At 34.1% G+C, this 21,486-nt stretch overlaps 1 protein-coding gene across 2 annotated transcripts in view; it reads right to left on the bottom strand.

Moving 5' to 3' along the window:
* Positions 1–375: 375 nt before the first annotated feature.
* The window catches only part of LOC129005096 (peroxisomal N(1)-acetyl-spermine/spermidine oxidase-like), a 108,992-nt gene continuing 87,881 nt past the window's right edge, over positions 376–21,486 (bottom strand). Inside the window, exon 6 of one of the 2 annotated variants that reach the window (XM_054433891.1) lies at positions 376–3,226. In XM_054433891.1, the coding sequence (XP_054289866.1) occupies positions 3,035–3,226 (192 nt within the window). In that variant the 3' untranslated portion in view covers positions 376–3,034. The remainder of the gene's footprint in view (positions 3,227–21,486) is intronic. The other variant, XM_054433890.1, reaches the window with a different exon arrangement.

Here is a 21,486-nt window from a genome sequence, read left to right as displayed (position 1 = left end):
GTGAGTGCGCTAGTTGTCGAGTATAGTAGCCAAGTGGCTGGTGTGTTGTATCACTAATTTTTGGAAACTGATTTCTATCAATAGTCAAAGGTTGTTGCTGTGTCATTTTCCTGTTCACCTGTAGTTCTCAACATATTTATACAAGCTGGATCTGAAGGGTCTGCTATCTTTAGTAATGTATTTGTTGTGTCATACTCTTTCCTTTTTTTGGTTTCTCGTTTTGTTGTCTAATTGATCTTTTTTGATCATCACTTTTGATGCAACTACAACTTCCACTAGTATTAATTCCTCCAACACTATGAAGACTAATTCTAACTGTGATTACACTTGGCTAGTTTACGAACTTCAACTTGGTACCTTCACCAATAATGAACTAACTAGAAGTAGTTTATATAAATATAGTAGTTTATAGAAGTAGTTTTTCTGACCCACCTATCAGCAAGGCTTCTATGATATATTCAAGTAATATTGTGATCCATTTCATCACCAGTTTGTGGCATTGTTAATACTTGAGTGATTATTAAATATGACAAATAATGGCTAAACGTACCTCGTCAGACAATCCTAGACATGTAGTAACTAGTAACAATCATTGTCTGGTGAGGTAGGTTTAGCCATTATTTTTCATATAAACGCAATCCTGGGGCTATGAAAATGAATTTTAAATATTAAATATGGTTAAAACTTCTTTCATACCAATATAACACACAACTGTGTAGTCCAAAACACTTAAGATAATTCACAGAGATTAACATTCTATGGACATTGGTGTCTGAAAAAATACCTCTCATTGACAACAATTGGGTAGTAAAATTTATTTTTGTCTAAAAATAACAATAAAATAAGTATTGCTTTACATATTCAAAAGGTCATACAGAAAATTAATGGTAGTTAAGTGGTACTAATCTTAAACAGCAGAACCCTTAGAAAAACCTAATCTTAATGACTGTTCACTTTTGCTGATCATTTGAGCCGCAAATATATTTATTTCCTCTAGAGGGAGCAATGAAAATGATCTTTTAATATGATTTGATGTTTACGACGACCCAAGCAAAAAAGTATGGTCTTACTTAGGAAAACAATTGTTGTACCTTTCAGGAAAAAAACCCACCAAAAAAATAGAAACTATTACTTTGTACTGGGGGGTTTTGAAGAGATTTCTATAAAAAATTAACGAGGTAAAAACATTAAAAGTAATATTAAAATAGAATAATAGTACACAATCACCAAATTTTGTTTAAAAAGTTGTGCGTTCAACATGGAAACTTCACTATAAGTCTAGAATCGCCTTTTAAGCTAGAATACCATGTAAGTAAAAAAAACTGCTCTCAACTAAACTGGAAGATAAGAAGCAGAATAGGAAGTTTCAAATTCTCTAATGAAAAAATCATAACAGATATGTCTAACTTTAAAATGGCATATTAAAAAGCTTATTCTATTTTTTGATCTTATTGAAAACAAACGGTATCAGCAACTGACACATACTTCTTATCAACAACCCTTATAACGGGTAAGCGGTGTGAATAATTATTATCTTTGATCGTTAAAATCACAAAAATTACAACAACTTTTGAAACCTAATTTTTACAGGATTTGGGCTACTTCAATTTTGTAGTTTAAAGGACCATAACTTACTAAAATTAGTAATCAACATTGTTTTTAGTGTTTTTTTATCCATTTTTTCTTTAAATTCATGATGATGATGATGATGACACAATGTGTCGAAACATGTTCTGACTGAAAATTTACCATCCAGTATTGAGCTATTTGACGTAAGTAATTTATTCTTAAAATTTTTTCTGTTATTTTATGGGGTTTTATAAAAAAATCACCATTAAAATCAAAATTTTGAAAACCATTTTAAAAAACAACCTTTAGATACCATGGAATATCACCCACATAGGCCTACTAAATCTCATCAAAATCGGTGTAGTCTGTACACATGGACGCTCACACGCCTGTATACAAACAGACACATAATTTGGAAAACTATTTTTTCGGGTTAAGGGGGGACCCAAAACGGATATTTCCACCCAAAACTCTAACTCAAAAATTTTGAAAAAAATCATTTCTCCATATAGGGGGAAGATAGTAAAAATCACTAATAATGTTTTGAAGTTTCAAATACTTATATATTTATGGTAAACAGTAAAATCTTATGGTCATTTCAATTAAAATGCGAGGCTTGTCCAGAAAGTAAGTACCGTTTTGGAAAAAAACATATAGATAATTTTTTTTTTACAAAATTTATTACTACAAGAAAGAGGATATCTTAAACTATTTTTCTACCTAGTTTCCACCATTGTTTAGCCATTTGTCGCCATTGGAACATTTTTCGTACCCTTTTGCGTAAGCATTTTTGGAACCCAACGGGAACACATCTTGCTATAATTCAAGTGATTAACCACAATATCATGTAAAAGAGATTTTGAAATTTGTGTGAATTCATCAGAAAGCATTCTTATTCTCGAATGTTTACATTCCCTTTTTCAACCAATTCCTGACTCACAACAAATGGCCGCCCGCTGCAAGCCCCGTCATGAAAATTGGTTCGCCCATCATTGAATTGTCGAACCCATTTTCTTACCATTCCATCACTGATAACTTTTTCTCCATAAACTTCTGTAAGTCGGCGATGAATTTCAGCAGGCTTCACGTTCCTTGCGTTCAAAAATAGTATTACAGAACCCATTTCACAGTCCACCGAATCAGAAATTGTTTCAAACATTTTGAGTGCACACTAACTAATATAAACAAGACACAATTTGGTCGTAATTGCGTCAGCTGTTCAACAATTAACCAAGGAGACTAGTGCGCATGCGTGTAACATCGTTGTCAGCGCTCTGCCGGCGGTAGAACGAAACGGTACTTACTTTCTGGACAAGCCTTGTAGCAGTGATGATTAGTAAAAACTTAGAGCTATGTTACAAATTAATTTTCATTACATTAAGTCAACTATATTGATGATTCAACCAGTGTTTTTGACTAGATAAAATATTATTGTTTAATACTGGACTACAAATACATATGCCATTTAATCAAGCGAGATGCCCTGTATCCAGGAGCTAAGGTCGTTTGTCTGATCACACTCTATCACCATTTCGTTGGGTTCAGCGGAGTCTGGTGAGAGCAGGAGGGTGGCTGCTGTCCGCCCAGTGAGGTACGCTCCATGTACAGTGGAGTAGAAGCTGCTGTGGGTGTGCTCGCCCGCAAACAACACAGCAGGCTGGAAACAAACAAGATAATCAGATTAACTGATTAATCACTGATAAAATCATTACATTTATAAGAATTATTGTTAACAGACTAAACAACAGCTTCCTATTCCAGACAAAAGCCTTAGTTTTTTTTCTTTTTTTTATCAGGGCGAGCAAAGCTCTTATATTAATCCCCCGCTTTTATTTTCCACTTACTCCTTCTGAACAGCTGAAGTGATCCACACAAAATTTAGCACAGTAATAGTAACCAACTATGGGAAGGTAAAAATCAGAAATGGTACAAATCGGACTTTATCGGAATTTATTTTTCTACAGTTTTTTTTTGCCCCTTCAATATTTAAATTGTTTGTAATCATGTAAAAATTTTATAAGCCAAATTTGTTACTGTTTAAGAAGTAGGAAATATATTTTTGTACAGTTAATAGTTCACACTGACTCAAGACCAAGATGAAGATGGAAAAGACAGGATGGAGCCCGAAAGGATTTTTGAGATAAGAATATGCTTATATGTTAATCGGGAATGTGAGCTTTCATCATGCCAAATTTCAGCCCAATCCGTCCAGTGGTTTATGCGTGATTGAACTTCAAACAAACAAACACACAAACTTTCACATTTATAATATTAGTAAGATAAGATAAAAGGCCTTAACCCTCTGTCAGTCGTTCAAATAATTATCAGAAGGGGGGGGGGGTCTGTATGTATCATTTGCATGTTTTTTGTAATGATTGATTTAACTGTTATAATATTTAAAAATTTTCTCTGACTAATTATATTGTATTTGAAGTATTATAAAGGATCTAATTCGATTCATCACCATCAAAAATGTTTTTGTAAGACAATGCTCTTCAAGTAATTTTTCACTAAATGGGAACAGTCACATTGTATCATTTTAATAACAAATGTCAAGTTTAGTTATAAATAATTAGTATAAATGTTAAGGAATAGTTGCCAACTATTTGTTTTTAATTTGCTCAATCACTATCAGTGTCTAAATCATAGATTTTCTTTTGGTAAGAGATGTTTAACCCTTTTTGGTCGTACATATCATTTTCTTTCCCTTCCCTATGGATCAAAAAGGCCACACTTAGTGGCCCTCTCAATTTGTTTAAGGGAAGGCGGAATCCCTATCTCTGTAATGCTAACGTAAGGTAACTATTTCGAAAAACTATATGGCCTATCAGTACGGTAGTTCCTGATAAAAGGTACATAACATGACAAAAATAACGATTTGTGGAAAACGGCGTATAACTTAGGCCTTAGGCCTAGGGGTATAGAAAATATGTGATATGCTTTATTTTGCCTACCTTAAACATTTCAGACCCATATTTTCCTCCAATAGCTTTTTCCAGTTTTCATCCTTTCTTTCAAAGCTATTGCTGCCCCCATCACCAAGGTAACTTACATATTTAATTAAAAAATATACAAATATTTCAAAACAAAAACCTCATTTCAAAAGAAGTCAGGCCTCGCCTATGCATCTGTTCCAGATTTTTTTTACACGGGTGAAATATTTTTAGTACCAAAGTGTTATATATCATTCTGTCCTGGAAGAAAAGCTCTATAATTTGAAGAAATAGTAAAAAAATGCCAAAAAAAAAATATTTTCCTTATTGCGGGAGGCAGTAAGGAAAAAATTAATACGCGACATTGTCAGTGCTGAAGGTAGCCCCACAGCTTGGGGCGGCCACGATTAGTGGCCATCCACGCGATTCCTGTTAAGCTCAGCTGTCCACCCCATAGTGGCCTCCTGTTTCTCTTCATAATGATTAGTCATTTTGTTTTCGATTCACTCGGCTTCGGGGGTGCTGCGCTTCTTCGACAATCATCAGAACTATCTGGAGACAACAACAAGCCGTTGTTTTTATGAGCTTGTAACAATATTTTAGTGTTTTCCTTAGTGAGTTATCAGCTTGTGTTTTGCAATAGTCCTTTTATGCCCGATTTCACCAAATTCCGCTAACGATGGTTTAGTTAATCTTCGGTTAAAACTAACTGGTGATTTAAACCACAGTTAAGGAAATCTGGTTTCACCAACAAAAATGTGTCAAAACTAACGCTGGTTTTATAAACGAGAGTTTAGAGTAAAATCCAGGTGGCAGTGGCAGTAAACTGTCATAATACCGGGCTGTTATGGGAGCAATAAGTAAACATAACCTAGAAAATAAATCGGTCTTTATGAGGTAGTGAAAACAAAACTGGAGACAGCGAGATTACAAGAATATAATAGATTCTGAGCAACAAGAACAAAATAACAACAGAAAACAAGAACAAAATAACAAAAGAAAACAAGAACAAAATAACAACAGAAAACAAGAACAAAATCACAACAGAAAACAAGACCAAAATAACAACAGAAAAAAAGAACAAAATAACTACAGAAAACAAGAACAAAATAACAAAAGAAAACAAGAACAAAATAACAACAGAAAACAAGAATAAATAGCAAAACATTTAACATGAGTAAATAAAGGCAAAGCAATGTTGATAAAACAGATTCAATTGAGGAACAAATTGATAGTTTTGCTGTTGAGTTGAGCAAGACTCAAAATCTAATTTTTTACGGTACATTGTGAAATATTGAGAAATCTTGAGGCAAAAAGAGTTACAAGAACGAGACATAATAAAGATAATATAAAAATAATAATTTTATATAAATACTAGCAGGAATTTTATATAAATGAAACAAGGAATTTGATAATGTAGGCAGAAAACACTTTTTCCAGCAGGGATAAAAGAGTGGCTCTTGATCGCCGATCAGTTTTACGCGATCGCTGATCACATACTAGCAAAAACATCAATATGGCCAACTAACTATTAAACTAAACATTCTCCAAGTAACACAGAAGGAACACACAGCCATCATAGAAGATCTGGATACTAGAGAACACTCATATCTGGTAAGAATCGAACAAATACGAGAACAAATAATGAAACTAGACAACACCTTGGAAAAGGAAAAAAAATAGTCGAAGGGACCTACAAAGCGTTTTTGAAGAGCATGATAGAGAGCGAGTGCAGAATATAGAAACATACCTAAGTGAAATAAAAGAACTACAACTGAAGCTAAGGAATGCCGAAAGAGAACAAGCCCTAAATGAATGCAAGGAAGTAAAAGATGCTCATACTCAAACTAAAAGCAAATCAGTAGAAACCTATGATCCTATCTCAAACACAACCCCAGCAATCTTACTCAGAATCCATGACATGCATAACTCCATAACTGCTATCGAGGACAGACCACAGATGCTAACTGGTAGTAAAAACAACCATGCAGGCAACATTTCTGAATTATCGAAGGACTTTAAGAGGAAAGAGGGGAAAAACTTAAAAAATACAGAAAAAGCAATAGCCCTCCTTCAAAATTAATCAACCAAAATACTTTCACAGTCTCAAACACAAACAATGCCAATCAAGTGACCGAAGAACACCTTAATAAACATAGTATGTACTGATGTTATCTACCTGGACAACCCTACAGCCGACTCTCTTGAGCAACAAGAGATAAGCGATGCGGAGGACATGGTCACGTGCCAGACAAGAGCAGTAGCTAGAGGGATAATCCGGAACACCTCAGTGAACTCAAATACAGGGTGTGTATCCTTCCTCAACACCAAAGATGTGACTAACATTAGCAAACTAAATCTTGCCTGCTTTGTGCCTGACCAAACTCCCCTCGTATCCTCACAACTAAACTCAGATTAGAACTCTAGATTGGAGTAGAGCATGTGGAATGGGTTTTTATGATCATGACTCGGCTAAATGCTCCCTAATTTTGCCCCCAGAAACCTTAACAGAAATAAAAAATAGAGTCACAGCCAATGAAATGTCTTTCAATTGTCTTGTCACTATAACTCTACAGAAAAAGCCATACATCATTATCTGCTACAGAACCCAACATAACAACTGGAGGTCAAAACAATTTAAATCTATAGAAATTTTATATGACTGTATCAAATCCTCAACGCTCTTCTCCCTGAATATCAATGAACTGTGGCAGCCTATACAGCCAAACACTGTCTGCATTACCGAAATACTTCAAGCAATCCTTCAATTCAATAGCAATATCATACCTACACAGATTTAGGATCCACATAAACAACAAAAAACTGAAGAAAGCCATTGACCATGTACTTGATAGCTGCTTTGAGCACCAACTGAATCTATCCCGCGTCACAAGCGAGAAGAGCTCGGGCATGTACAGCATATGGAGAACGCAAGGCATAGATTTCAGCCCCCCTGAACCTTCAGAGCCCAAATGTCCAAATGTTCAAATGTCCAAAACACAAGAAACCAAAATGCAATAGCTGTCAAAGCTGCGATGGTGGAACAAATAGAGGTGTGGAAGCAAACAGAGGGGGTCCTATTGAAGAGGTTCTCTGACTTCTACAGAAACAACGCTTTAAACAAAGTGTCACTTACACAGCAAGAGCTAAAAGAAAAACTCAAAGAAAGCCTCAAAGCCAGCCTACAACATAATCAACCTAATCACAGGAGAACCCTTGTTTAGCATAAATATAGGCAAACACTACAGCTATGGTTTTGACGGAACTCGTTTTATTGAACTATTGCACAACAGCAAAATATACTCTGTTGCAACTTCAGTAAAACCTGCAAACAATATTATACTTGTCTCGGAGGAAACAGAAGTGATGAACCAGCTAATTCTTTACAACAGTGTAAAAAATCTCGATATCAACAAGAACATTGATCTGGAACTTGAACTTGTCCAAGGCGTCCCAGGATGTGGTAAAACTACGTTTATAATCAACACACATACAAAGGGTGACTCTCTTTCCAACAAGAGAAGGAGCAACCGATTTCAGAAACCGCTTGAAACAAAAAGATGAAACAGCAAGCTACAAGGACATGAAAGACTCATGCAGAACAATACATTATTTTATTATAAACTCAACAAACCACATAAAATCTGGTGGAAAGTACAACAGGCTAATCATAGACGAAGCACTCATGCTTCACGCAGGAGAAGAACTGTTTGACTGTGCTCTTGCTGGAGTAAAAAAAAGCACTGCTGATAGGAGACAGGCAACAAATCCCTTTCATTAATAGGACTACCTGCAAAAATTACCCATTATGACATCACAAAAATAGCCAAAACAACCACAGTCTTAAACTTTTCTTATAGGTGTACAAACAGTGTTGCAACTCTACTATCGCCTTACTACGAACAATGAATGGCAACTTGCAACTCAGTAGAAAATGAAACTGATTCGTACCTCGATGACATAAACAAGCTACACATTGACAAAAGCCTCTTTAAAGTTCTTGTGTTCAAACAGGCTGAGAAACGCTCACTGAACAGCCTAGGCTTTAATTTTTCAACAATCTACTAGTTTCAAGGGAAGCAAGCAACCCACATAACAGTTGTAAGAGTAAACAGGACAAAAGACAATATCTATGACTCCATATCACACTGCTTGGTTGCCATCTCGAGGCACACCATGTACCTCTATAACCGGGTAATAGAACATTACCTTAGTTTTTAAGTACTACACCCCCCCAGAAGGTGACACTCTTAGTAAATGGGTAAAAATGATAAAGTCATATGGAACACAGGACCTAGCACAACCCTTCAACCTCCCTCCTAATGAACACTCAACACCAAGAAACCGGCATCAATCAGACGTCACACTGAATGAACAGCCAACTAAACTGCCACATCCTCCGACCCCGAGAGAACCACGCCTAACACCTAAGACTTAAGTTTTGACTCCGAGGGAAGCAGGCAAACCCTGCCAAAAAACTGTGACACTCCCCTGAATATACACCACACAAACCAGACATACTCCAGCCAATACCATCAAATACACAAGCAATCTAGAAACAGTCTAATGTCTTCACCAGAACAAAGCCCAAACATCATAAAAGTCCAGCCAGAAATCCATAGGCATCTAGATGGAACTGAACCATAGCCACCTACACCGAAAATCCAAAGACTACCAACTCTCAATCTGGAAAGAAACAAAAATCTTGCGGATAAAGACTTAGACTCCATAGATACTATAGACACTATCAAGGTAAACATGCCCTCTAACATGAGTTCCGCTCTAATAACAAACCTATGTAGGTCAGACGCCATGATCCCTTTTTTAGAAACAGGACATCGAAAATGAAGGAGAAACAAACACACACCAGTCATCCAAAACACACAAATTTTCTGAAACTCCAATCTGCCGAAAATCGATTAATAGTGCAGTAAAAATAAGAGAAAAATTCCATAAACCTAAAAAAATTAGCACAACCGGGGAATTTGGTACAGATGTTGGGTGTACCTTCCTTTTGAACATACTAAAAGTCCCCTAAAATTGAAGCTGTGCTACGGCCGCCATATTGGAAAATGGCAGCATATTTCTGTATTTTTCGCTATAGTGACTTTATTATTTGAGATACAGGAAAAAGCTAAATATGCAAAATGTAGGTCATCTAAAAATACACATTTTTTGTATTCACCATCTTTCTCTAAACCAAAACGGTTTTTGAGTTATTTGTTATTAAGTATATTTAGTTTTTTATATTTATCAAAAACTAGCTGTAACCCGCGGGCTTTGCCCCGTTTAACTTCTTAATTTTCAAGATTATCTCGTTCGCATGGCTCAATCACGTCCTGGTTGAAGTTTGTTCGCTACGCTCACTCACCTTTAGGTTGGAGCTCGTTCGCTGCGCTCACTTGCCTTCGGGTTAGCTCGTTCGCTACGCTAACTCGCCTCCAGGTTGAAGTTCGTTCGCTATGCTCACTCACCTTTTGGTTGCAAATTAGCTGTTGTCATAAATGTAAAAGAAATAATAGTGCTGCACCCTGTTGGTAATCCTTGTAACTTTAATGCAATTGAACATCATAGAACAGAACCAACTTGTTTAATTGAAACAGCTGTTAAGATTCAATAGTTCCATTTCTCATAAGGTTAACATGGGAAACTCCAGAGCCACTGGGGCGGAGCCCGAAAGGATTTTTGAAATAAGAATATGCCTATATGTTAATCGGGAATGTGAGCTATCATCATGCCAAATTTCAGCCCAATCCAACCAGTATTTTTCGCGTTCACTTGTCACAAACATACATGCAAACTTTCTCATTTATAATATTAGTAGGATAGGTGAAACACATGGAAATTTACCGTTACTTTCAAGGATTATGATAATTTATCCTATTTAGTTAAATAGTGTGATAGGTACTATAAAATCTAAAAGTTTAAGCTTATTTTATAAGTAAAACAACTCTGCCACAGCAAACCTGCAGACTCAGCAAATTTCCATTTGATTGGATGTTTTATTAAAAAATGTATATAAATAAAATTAGGTTCAACAGGTACCTAGATTTGCTGCTACAGGTAGGTTATTATAGTGTGTGTTTTAAGTAAAATATCAATACCTTACTATAAAATATCTAATTTTCCAAGTTTGATCAAAATATATCTATAAACAAGCAAACTGCAACAGTTAACTAATTCATTAGAATAGCATGGTAGTTTAAGATTTACAATTTACAAATTTAAATATACAAATTTTGGTTCTGTTTACTAAAAATATGGCTATTATTCGTCACGATTCGAATACTAACCGAAGGGGTTTTCAAGAGGAGATGAAGCAAGTTATTTAAGTACCGTAATATTAACTCGTACCAAGTATCGGAAATATTGTATGCAGTGAGGAAATCAACCATATTTTGTAAACTACGCAATAGTCATATTAATATTTTATACTCATTTTTACCCATTTAATAAATTAACATTTTAATATGTTGATGGCACTACCACTATCACTCTGATATCAACTAAGTGGGATGAATAATTGTCGTAAACCTTGAAAGTAACCGTCGATTGCGATGGGTTTCACCAATTTTTGATAAATAAAACTAACTATACTATACCATACTTAAACACCAACATGAACAAGACACGAAAAACACCCTTCCAAATGTACAATGGGATGTCAAGTATAGTTAGTTAGTGTGGTGGTGCCATCAAAATACTAAAATGCTAACTATTAAATGGGTAAAAAATGAAGATAAAAAATATGACTATTGCGTACTTTACAAAATATGGTAGATTACCATACGGCATAAAATATTTTCGGTGCTTGGTACGAATTAATATTACTTAAATAACAGGCTCCATCTCCTTTTGAAAACCCCTTCGGTTAATATTCTAATCGTGACAAATAATCGCCATCTTTTTAGTAAACACAACCAAAATTTCTATATTCAAATTTGTTTATTGTAAATTTAAAACTCACATGCCATTCTTATGAGTTAGTTAACTGTTGCAGTTTGCTTGTTTATAAATATATTTTGATCAAACTTGGAAAATTAGTTATTTTATAGTAAGGTATTAATATTTTACTTAAAACACACACTATAATAACCTACCTGTAGCAGCAAATCTAGGTACCTGTTGAACCTAATTTTATTTATATACATTTTTTAATAAAACATCCAATCAAATGGAAATTGGCTGAGTCTGCAGGTTTGCTGTGGCGGAGTTGTTTTACTCATAAAATAAGCTTAAACTTTTAGATTTTATAGTATCACACTATTTAACTAAATAGGATAAATTATCATAATCCTTGAAAGTAACGGCCAATTTCCATGTGTTTCACCTATTTTTGATAAATATAAAAAACTAAATATACTTAATAACAAATAACTCAAAAACCGTTTTGGTTTAGAGAAAGATGGTAAATACAAAAAATGTGTATTTTTAGATGACCTACATTTTGTATATTTAGCTTTTTCCTGTATCTCAAATAATAAAGTCACTATAGCGAAAAATACAGAAATATGCCGCCATTTTCCAATATGGCGGCCGTAGCACAGCTTCAATTTTAGGGGACTTTTAGTATGTTCAAAAGGAAGGTACACCCAACATCTGTACCAAATTCCCCGGTTGTGCTAATTTTTTTTGAGTAAAAACATATTTTTACTGTACTATAACCCCAATCTCAATATTCCAAATTCCCCCAACTTCTATCAACATTATACCGCAACAGAATAACAACGTTCATAACCATACCATTTCTGTAACAAAACTTAAGACAAAGGAACAGGCTCAAACTGAGAGAAACTGCTCAAAAGGCAACAAAATTATAGCTGGCGGAAAAAATTCCAAAATAACTCTAATGCATCAAAATATAAGGGGGTTGATCAATAAAGTTGATAGATTAAGCCACACACTATCAACCATTCTGCCTACCATATTGATTCTTACTGAACACGGATTAAACTCTGAAGCCCTGGCCAACACAAGACTCCCAGGATACAGCCTGATAGCAGAATACAGCCGTGAATACCATAGATTGGGAGGTGTTGCCATCTATATAAAAGAGAACTCACTAACAACTGCTAACCCTGTCGATGTAGCTGAGTACTGCAACGAACTCACCACTGAAGCTGCCATGATTAATATACAGGTTGATAAAAAACAGCTAAATTTCCTTGGTATTTACCGGTCACCAAACGCCCCTATAGGACCTGCCCTAGATACTATTGGCAACATTCTAGATGCAACACAAACCCAATTAAAATCATTGGTCATAATGGGAGATATAAATATTGACAGATTTAAAGATAATGCAGGAAATATACTTTTAATTTAGGAAATATCCACTCATAACATCAGAAGACTTCCCCTCCAGCAACCAGAATCACAAAAACCAGTGCCACTCCCATTGACTTTATCTGCACAAACATCTCAGACTCAAACATCCTCTTCACGGTATTCGAAGCTAGCCTATCTGATCACACTGGACACACTTGAACTGTTAACACCCTCAATAAAAACCACCAAAGCCAGTGGCAAGCTTAAAACAAAACTTTTGCACTCAGAATCTCAACACACTAAAACAAACCTTAGAAGCGGAGCAATGGGACAACGTAAAACATGCTCAGGATGCTGATGATGCCTAAAAGCTTTTTTATGAAACAATGAAACGATAACAGGAGGACCCTGGACTACTCATGCCCCATTAAAAGGACAACACCCAGAATAAAAACAAAACCTAGCGCATACCGTGACGAACAAACAAGTCACTTAAAAGAGAACTATCTTAACTCCCTGAAAGCATTTAAGATCTCAGGGTCTATTGCTGATAAATCCATCATGACTGCTAGAAAAAAAGGTTATGACCTAAAACTAAGAAATCTTAAACAAAAAGCTATAACCAACCATATTACTCGATTACAAAATAAATCCAAATCCTTGTGGGATGTCGTAAATTCGGCGCGTAAAACCAAACAATCACTGGAACACAAATTTCAACTAAAAATAGATGGGTTGACTTGAGTTATTTATTCATTGATTTAGCTGTTTGAAAGATTACCTCATCCATTGTTGGTGACCCCGAAATGGTAATAAATAATGAAGAAACCCATATTTAACAGCTATTTTTCAAGGTGGCTTGGTTTGGTTAAACTGTTCAAATAATATAGTTTAAATGTTCTTTTATATTACTATTTATAGGCTTAGGTGTGAGAAAGGATAGGATAAGCAGGCTTACCTTAAAAAATGTAGGCATCCCACTTCATTCACTACAGAACACAGAAGAACCATATCCTTTCTCACACCCATTCTCAGGCAATTAGCCCTTTCTCTCCAAACCTATTTATAGGCTTAGATAAAATTGCGAAGTTTTTTACTGCCTGAACATTTTGAGTTTTATAAAGAAAATTGGACAACCTTATTTTGTGAAACGTGATATTATGGGCAATTCTCTTTCAAAAACATACTGTTTTTATTAATAAATTTACCATCCATTATTACCATCTATATATACTGTATATAATACGCTAAGCCGATTTTTCTAAACATAACTCCTCCCTCATTTTTGGACCGTTTTTGATGATTAAAATGTCAAAAGAATGGCCCTGATCTGTAGTTATGCAAAGTTTTTTATTTTTTGTAAATCTTTATTAGTACGGGCTGGATCTTCCATCAAAGTTGGGTTTTCTCCCATAAGATTAACATGGGGGAATCTAAATATTTAATTTCTAAACTTTGTCTCCACTAATTTAAGAGAACGACTGGGCGTAGAAACTTAGTAGAGGTGTCCAAAGAAATGTCTTGGTCTGTAGATGAGTTATCAAAAGAAAAACGAAGTAAATTCCCTTAGGGCTCTGCCCCAGAAGCCTTTAAAAGATACCTCCACAGATTTGCTTACATTTTAGACATGTGGATAATACTTTTTAATTAAACAGCTTCATTTTTAAATAGTATTTTAAACAACACACATTTGTTGAGAGTTACTGAACTGTCCAAAGGAAGTATTTGTAATGTTATTTTCTTGAACTCTTAGAGAGCCTTTGAATGTTATAAGGCTAACGAAAAAGCGTTGTGCATGTTTACTAGCGCTACTCAGCAACAAAAAAAATTTAATTTATCTCTAAAAAACATTTTGTTAACGTGCACTGAGCAGCAGTCTAAAAAATACTATGTAACTTTCTCATATAGTTACAAAATGCTCAAACTCGCATTGTGACATTAATTTATGAATCGGCTTATATTTCTCCTATTCATCTGCAGAAGAAGTTCAGTGTGCTCTCATCGTGTCTAATAACATCCAAACACAAAAACCTTGCCTAAAATGGTACCTTTCTTGACACATTATTTGCAGTGGCCTATATTACGGACCATGGCCCACTGGGTTGGTAACATCATTGAAAGTAAGTAACACGATATTTTGGCTGGAAGAGTAAATATTATTTAAGCAACTACTGTCATGACAGAAAGGTCATATTTCTTTTAAAATAGATCACATTATCCTTTATAAGTTAATTAACAATGCATGTAAACGTCAATATTTACGTAACAGCCAATTTACAGTATGTTTTTCTCTTTGGAAATGCCATATTGCTATTTGATTTGCATTATTTGTTGCTAATGAAGCCACCCGACCATATAAACGAGGAGGCCCGTCGATTTCGACGGGTTTCACCTAGTTCCTTATATACCCGGTAACCGCTGTTCATGTGAAAACGGTAAAACCCAAACTCAAATGATGATGATGATGTATCTAAAACGTATTGTTTGAAATTTAACAGCTGAAAATAAGTGAAATAGAAAAGGCTTTGGTTAAATCCATCAAATTGTAATTGGGCACTAGTAAGGTACTAGTGCACTTGTTGCTACCTCCCCCCTTCGGTTTCATGTATTCCTCTCACTCAGTTCAAACCATCGATCTCTATAATAGAGATCGATGGTTCAAACCTAGGAGGATTAAACATTAATGTTAATTAATGTTAAATCCTCCTAGATTCAAACCTGAAACACCCAGATCGAAACTCGCCTGTCGTTATTTTAACATTGCCTTATTTTTTTTACTATATTTTTCAAAAAAAGAAAGATTATATTGATTTACTTTGGATTTTAAAAATGTGAATGTTTTATTTTATTAAAGATTTATAGTGATAGGTAAATATTGTGGTGTAGTAAAGTATATTATATTGTAGTTAAGGGTTAAATTTTGAAATTTTAGGGTGAATCGAGATGAATCTTTTTTTATAACATGGGTCTCTCCTACCTTAACATACATACCAAGTTTCATAAACATCGGTTGGAAAAGTGTAAAGATAAATATTTGTATGTAAAAAATACAAAATGGCGGATATCTGGTTAACGAAACGATTTTGGAAAAAATGTTATTCTTCATTTTCTGTTTATTTTGACCCGAGGAATTACTAGGTAAAGTATCTCCCCGCTTATTTTTAACACCCTGTTTATGACGTATTCTTATTAATATAAGTGAAAAATGTAAGCTGGTAGTACAGAAAGATGTTTTATAAATAATATGAATGTACTGGTGATCTGTATATTCATCTTTTTCTTGTCCTTAGAAGTCAGAACTGTAAATTAAAAGTCCACTCAGCAGTCGCATCGTACGATGTAGTTCTTTCCATGCGTTGCGAAATGCTAAATTTGCCGTCCTCTTCAACCCAAGTTATCTATTGAACCACAAATTGTAAAAAATTTAAAAAAATATATTTTACGCATCACACTTTTGGCTACAACTTTGCCACAGACAAAACCTCTCTAACCCAAAAACAAACAAAAATCTCGCATGCTAACTTTTTCATGTTAGAAATCACGTTTTAAAACTATTTCACCATACATATCAATTTTTATTAATTAGATCGGTAATTAGTTTAAAGTTCCAACAAAATAGTCATCGAGTAGGACTAACCAAGAAGCTCTTTGCCAATTTTCAAAATATTAGCACAATTTTAAGTACACCAAAACACGAAATTATTGAAGTCATGCATCGAGAGGACTATCGTTGTTTTTAACAGATTATACTTTTGACCTTCCGGCACTGTTGACTCAGCGAAACTGAACTTATATTTTATCTTATTTTGTTATATTAAAACTGCTGTTGCATTAAGTCAAATTCCCAATAAGTCAATCGCTTTAACATAGACTACGTTTTTAGCACGGACTGTATTATTTGACTTACTGGGATTTTTCATCTACAGACACTGCAAACATTGTAGTTTTTGACCTAGCGGCACAGGTATAAATTATTTGACCTTTCGGCACTGTTGACTTTCTGCAACGCGTCCACATGTTTTGTGATCTGTGTATTTATTTATTTATATATTTGCCAATGTATTAACACCTATAATACAGTTTGATTAGAAGGACAGTTTGAATTGGGCGTAAGTACTATAGCCTATAGTTCTTTTCTTCAATGTAAACGTTGGTTTTTGGTACTGCTACTTTTCCTTAGAGCCGGTGGTAGCAGTAAGAATTATTTTTACGTACAAAGACATCACTATTTACAACTATAGTTATCGTTAGTGCTTCACCTTCTTCTTATTAAATGTCTATTAGATGTCTTGATCTATAATTTTTGTGTTTTCTGTCTGGGCTCCAAAATGTTGGTTTATGCTATGAAAATGATAAAAAATTAGTGAAAGATTTTTTTAGCAAACCATCATGAACTTTTAAAGCTTGGCTTTGTTAACGTATAAATGGTTTGTGGACTGTGTATTTATTTACTTATTTATATATTTGCCAACGAATTTACGCCAATTTTACAGTTTGATTAAGCCTAAAAATGATTATCATAACATTTTATGACACTATATCAAAACTTTCAAATAATTATTTTGTTTGTATTTTGCTTTGGTTAAAGCGTAGCAAATCCCCTAATTCAATTCTGTATTTGTGTGTGTATGTGTGTTGTTAACGCATTAATGTCCTTATTTCTCAGTGTTTCGAGGAGGAAAAGACAAGAGCACCTTTGTTAATAAAAATTTCAACCTGAATAAAGTGTGCAGTAGTGAGGTTGAGGTAGTATTTTAACTACTTTTTACTGGTGTGAAAAGTAACTTTCAATTACAAGCCTACCTTAGGGCTATGCCTCATAGATCTATAAAGCAATTCCTTTTATCATTAGATATTAAATATGGACTAACAAGATCGGGTGACATTTAATTGCGAAGCATTCGTTTTGGCTTTGAAACTGTCAGATATTGTATTTGCGAAGGTTTATTTGTATTCCTATACAGTAATAGTTTTGCCAGCATATCTGAAAAAATGCACACTAAATATGCAAACCAACTCCTGTTCTGAATATAAGGTTTCAACTTACTACAATACTAGTGTACCTGTTGCTCGAATTCGAGCAATTGCGAAGCATTACAGGCGTTATTTTAAAACGAATAAGAGTCATAATTTCCGATGACTTTATAAGAGTTGACTCAAAGATTATGGAAATACTCAAGATGTACACAGCAGTTAGATATAATCATAATTTTTTGTAAAAATCTTATCTTTTTTCAAAAGCTGACATTGTTTTTTAGTGTTTTCTACAAATTTTCCCCACTCGTAGCCGCATTAGGTAGTCTATAATAACGATTATAAATGAAAAAAAAACATTATTTCCATTTCTTCTACTGTACTTGGCTGTGTTCTATGACTTTCCTGTTTCCATTGTTTGCAAATCGGCTCTTTCAATTATTATTGCTCAAGAAATGTAGCACAGTGTTAATTCAGTTTTATTTTTAGTATATTAAACTGTCCAGTATTTCTCACTTTTTCCATCGTAATTTTAAAAACTACACCAACCAAGTATCGTCTACTACAGATGCAATACGCCAAAGCATATCTTCTACGTGCAATCTCCAAGAAGTGGTAAAAAGGCAGAAACCAACCCATACAATAGATATAAGTTAACTCCATAAGAAATAATTTTAAGAGTTACTGTGATATTAGGATTTTCCACTGATTTGGTAATAGAACATTATATTGCAAAACATGGCACGATTCAGAAGAAAATTGATTTTAAAATCAGAAAAAAACCATTGCAAATACTTTTCATTTTGACAAATTTAGTAAATCACAATTTAAATATTAACAGCTGTTTCATTCAAAAGTAGTGTAAATGTATGCATATGGTCGTAATGTAAACAAATCTGAAGAGGGAACTTTAAAGGCCTCTGGGGCAGAGCCCCAAGGGAATTTACCTTGTTTCTCTTTTGATGGCTCATCTACAGACTAAGACCTTTCTTTAGAAACCCCTACCAAGTTTCTACGCCCAGCCGTTCTCTGTAATTAGCTGTGACAAAACCCCGTTTTTCCTCCATAAGAATAACATGGGATGGGAATTTAAAGGCCACTGGGGCAGAGCCCCAAGGGAATTTACCACGTTTCTCTTTTGATGGCTCATCTACAGACCAAGACCTTTCTTTAGAGACCACTACCGAGTTTCTACACCCAGCCGTTCTCTCAAATTAGCTGTCACAAAGAAAAACAGTTTCAAATTAATATATAGATTCTCGTATGTAGAACGGGCAAACAGCTAGTTATATATATATATCTTATCTTACTAATATTATAAATGTGAAAGTTTGTGTGTTTGTTTGTTTGTTTGTTTGTGTGTTTGAAGTTCAATCACGCATAAACCACTGGACGGATTGGGCTGAAATTTGGCATGATGATAGCTTACATTCCCGATTAACATATAGGCATATTCTTATCTCAAAAATCCTTTCTGGCTCCGCCCCAGTGGCTCTGTAATTTCCCATGTTAACCTTATGCGTATTCATATTTAAAGGGAATTAAAGAATTTAGTCAGCTGTTTCAACTAAAAAAGTTGGTTCTATGATATGGAAAAGCATTAAAAAGTTATAAGATTTACCAACAGGGTGCAGCACTATATTTTTTTCCATTTTATGAAAACAGCTAATTTGAACTAAGCAGCAACAAAAAACTGGGATTCGCAATGAGAACTGTCAAAGTAGGATTGTTTACAGTTATGTTTATGTTTTTCATTTCATGAGTAATTTGTGATATTTTGCGAATTGTTGATAATTTATTTTTTTCTATTGTTTAGGTGAAGTGGTAGAACACTATGGCTATGGTAGATGTGTAATACTATAGAATACTGTAAATTTAAAAAAGCAAAGTTTATCAAACTGTGTCCTCCCTTATTGCAAACGCAAAGCTTGAGTACAACTGCAATAAGCATTTTATACTTATACTAGTGGCTTGAAGGGACTTAAGTCCCTGAAAAGCTCAAATGTAAAACAAACTATTCTAATACAGTATAAACAAACTTAAATAAATCTAATACATATATCAGATATATATCCCAGTACAACATATGTTTTGTGTAAAAAATAGTTTGTTGTTTGTCTTTGTTTGCTTTAGTTGATGTTATTTTTAATAAATAATTTAAATTACTCCAAAGGTTTAACTCTGCTAAAGGCAGCAAACATTTTTGTGAATAAATATTAGTTTACTAAGGTAGCTTTGGTCTTTTGATAATAAAAAGGCTTTCCTGATTAAAATATTGGAAATTGTCTTCGTCATATATGAAAAGGCAAATAAAGGTGTGTTGAGATAAGCTTAGTTCTTAGTTAAAACCGCTAAATTAGCACCCCGACCCAGTTATTATTTCTAAGTCATGCTCCTTTTGTAAACACTACAATAAATCTCAAATTAAAAATGTTAGTAAGTATACAAAAAAGTGTAGAATAAATCTTCAACAAATGTTTTGAAATCAAAACAAAGCAGAAGTTTTCAACAATCTTGAATCGATTATTATTTAGTCAATGTAGTTATTTCATGTTGAACATTCCTTCAACACAACAATAACCACAGAAAGAAGTTAGAAGAAAAACAACTTCATAATTTTTTTCAGCCATTCTAAGTTTAATTCCTTTGATTTGAGCCAACTCCTATGCTTCTACTACTTATCATACGCTTAACTAATTTACTTAAAAATACTTAAAAATACACAAGTTTGCCAATAATTGCACAGTAAAATAATTGATTTCAACATTCTAAGACGTAACTAAAAAGTATTTATTATTATAGGTAGGCCTAAAGTTATCCCTGGTTTTATATAGTATACAGTACATTGCAGAATTGACTGGCAAATGAGTAATGCAAATGTAATATTGCTTAATGGTTTGATGATTAATCACGATCAGCTGTATTGAAGTAAACAAAAATTAGCAGTAAATGGCTTCTAATGCATTTCTTATGGAAAACATTTTACGTTATATCCAATTTTGTGTTAACATTTAGGGAATTTCACTATTTTTCCCGCCGTGACAGGATCGAGACCTTTAATTTGAGCCCTCTCCCGTCGTTCTACGACTTCCCAGTTGCCCACAATTTTGACGCAAAGAATCGGCTTACGTAATTAATAACCAATTCCATCATAATTCCATTAATTCCAACCCCGTACGAAGGACGGGTACTCTGCTAGTATGGCATAAGAGCTGCATTGAAAATTATGTTTAATTGGGGTTTATTTTAGTGATGGGCCGATTCCTGAATTCGTCCATTCCGATATCGATTCCGATTCTACAACTTTGGTCTCGATTCTCAATTCCGCACTCAATACCAATACCTGTTAAAAATTCATTTAATCTTACTATCTTACTAATCCTTATACAGGGTGTTTCAGAATTCGTGTCGGATATTTTAGGGTATTGTTTCTGGGTAAGAAACAAATCCAAATATCATATTTAAATTGACCGGAAGTCCTTAGTTACTCACAAAGCCGCCATTTTGTTTTTTCGCTTATTAATTGTTTTCTAAAAAATGGTAAGAGATACGGAATTGAAACTTTGCAAAAACATTAATGTCAACTAGACAAAGCTACAAAAAAATTATGAACATTTTTAAAATTCAAAAAACAAAATGGCGGCCATTTTAAATTTTGTTTCTTAAATTACTCAAAAACCGTTGAGTTTACAAAAAATTTACAAGGATAACTTTTTCAAGAGAATTTAATTACAAATCGATT

Source organism: Macrosteles quadrilineatus, unplaced genomic scaffold, assembly GCF_028750875.1.
Source record: "Macrosteles quadrilineatus isolate MER2022 unplaced genomic scaffold, UCM_ALF_1.0 Scaffold_15__1_contigs__length_3749704, whole genome shotgun sequence".
Classification (NCBI taxonomy): Eukaryota; Metazoa; Arthropoda; class Insecta; order Hemiptera; family Cicadellidae; genus Macrosteles; species Macrosteles quadrilineatus.
The sequence above is the reverse complement of the archived record's forward strand: the minus strand, read 5'-3'. Positions and strand labels throughout refer to the sequence as shown.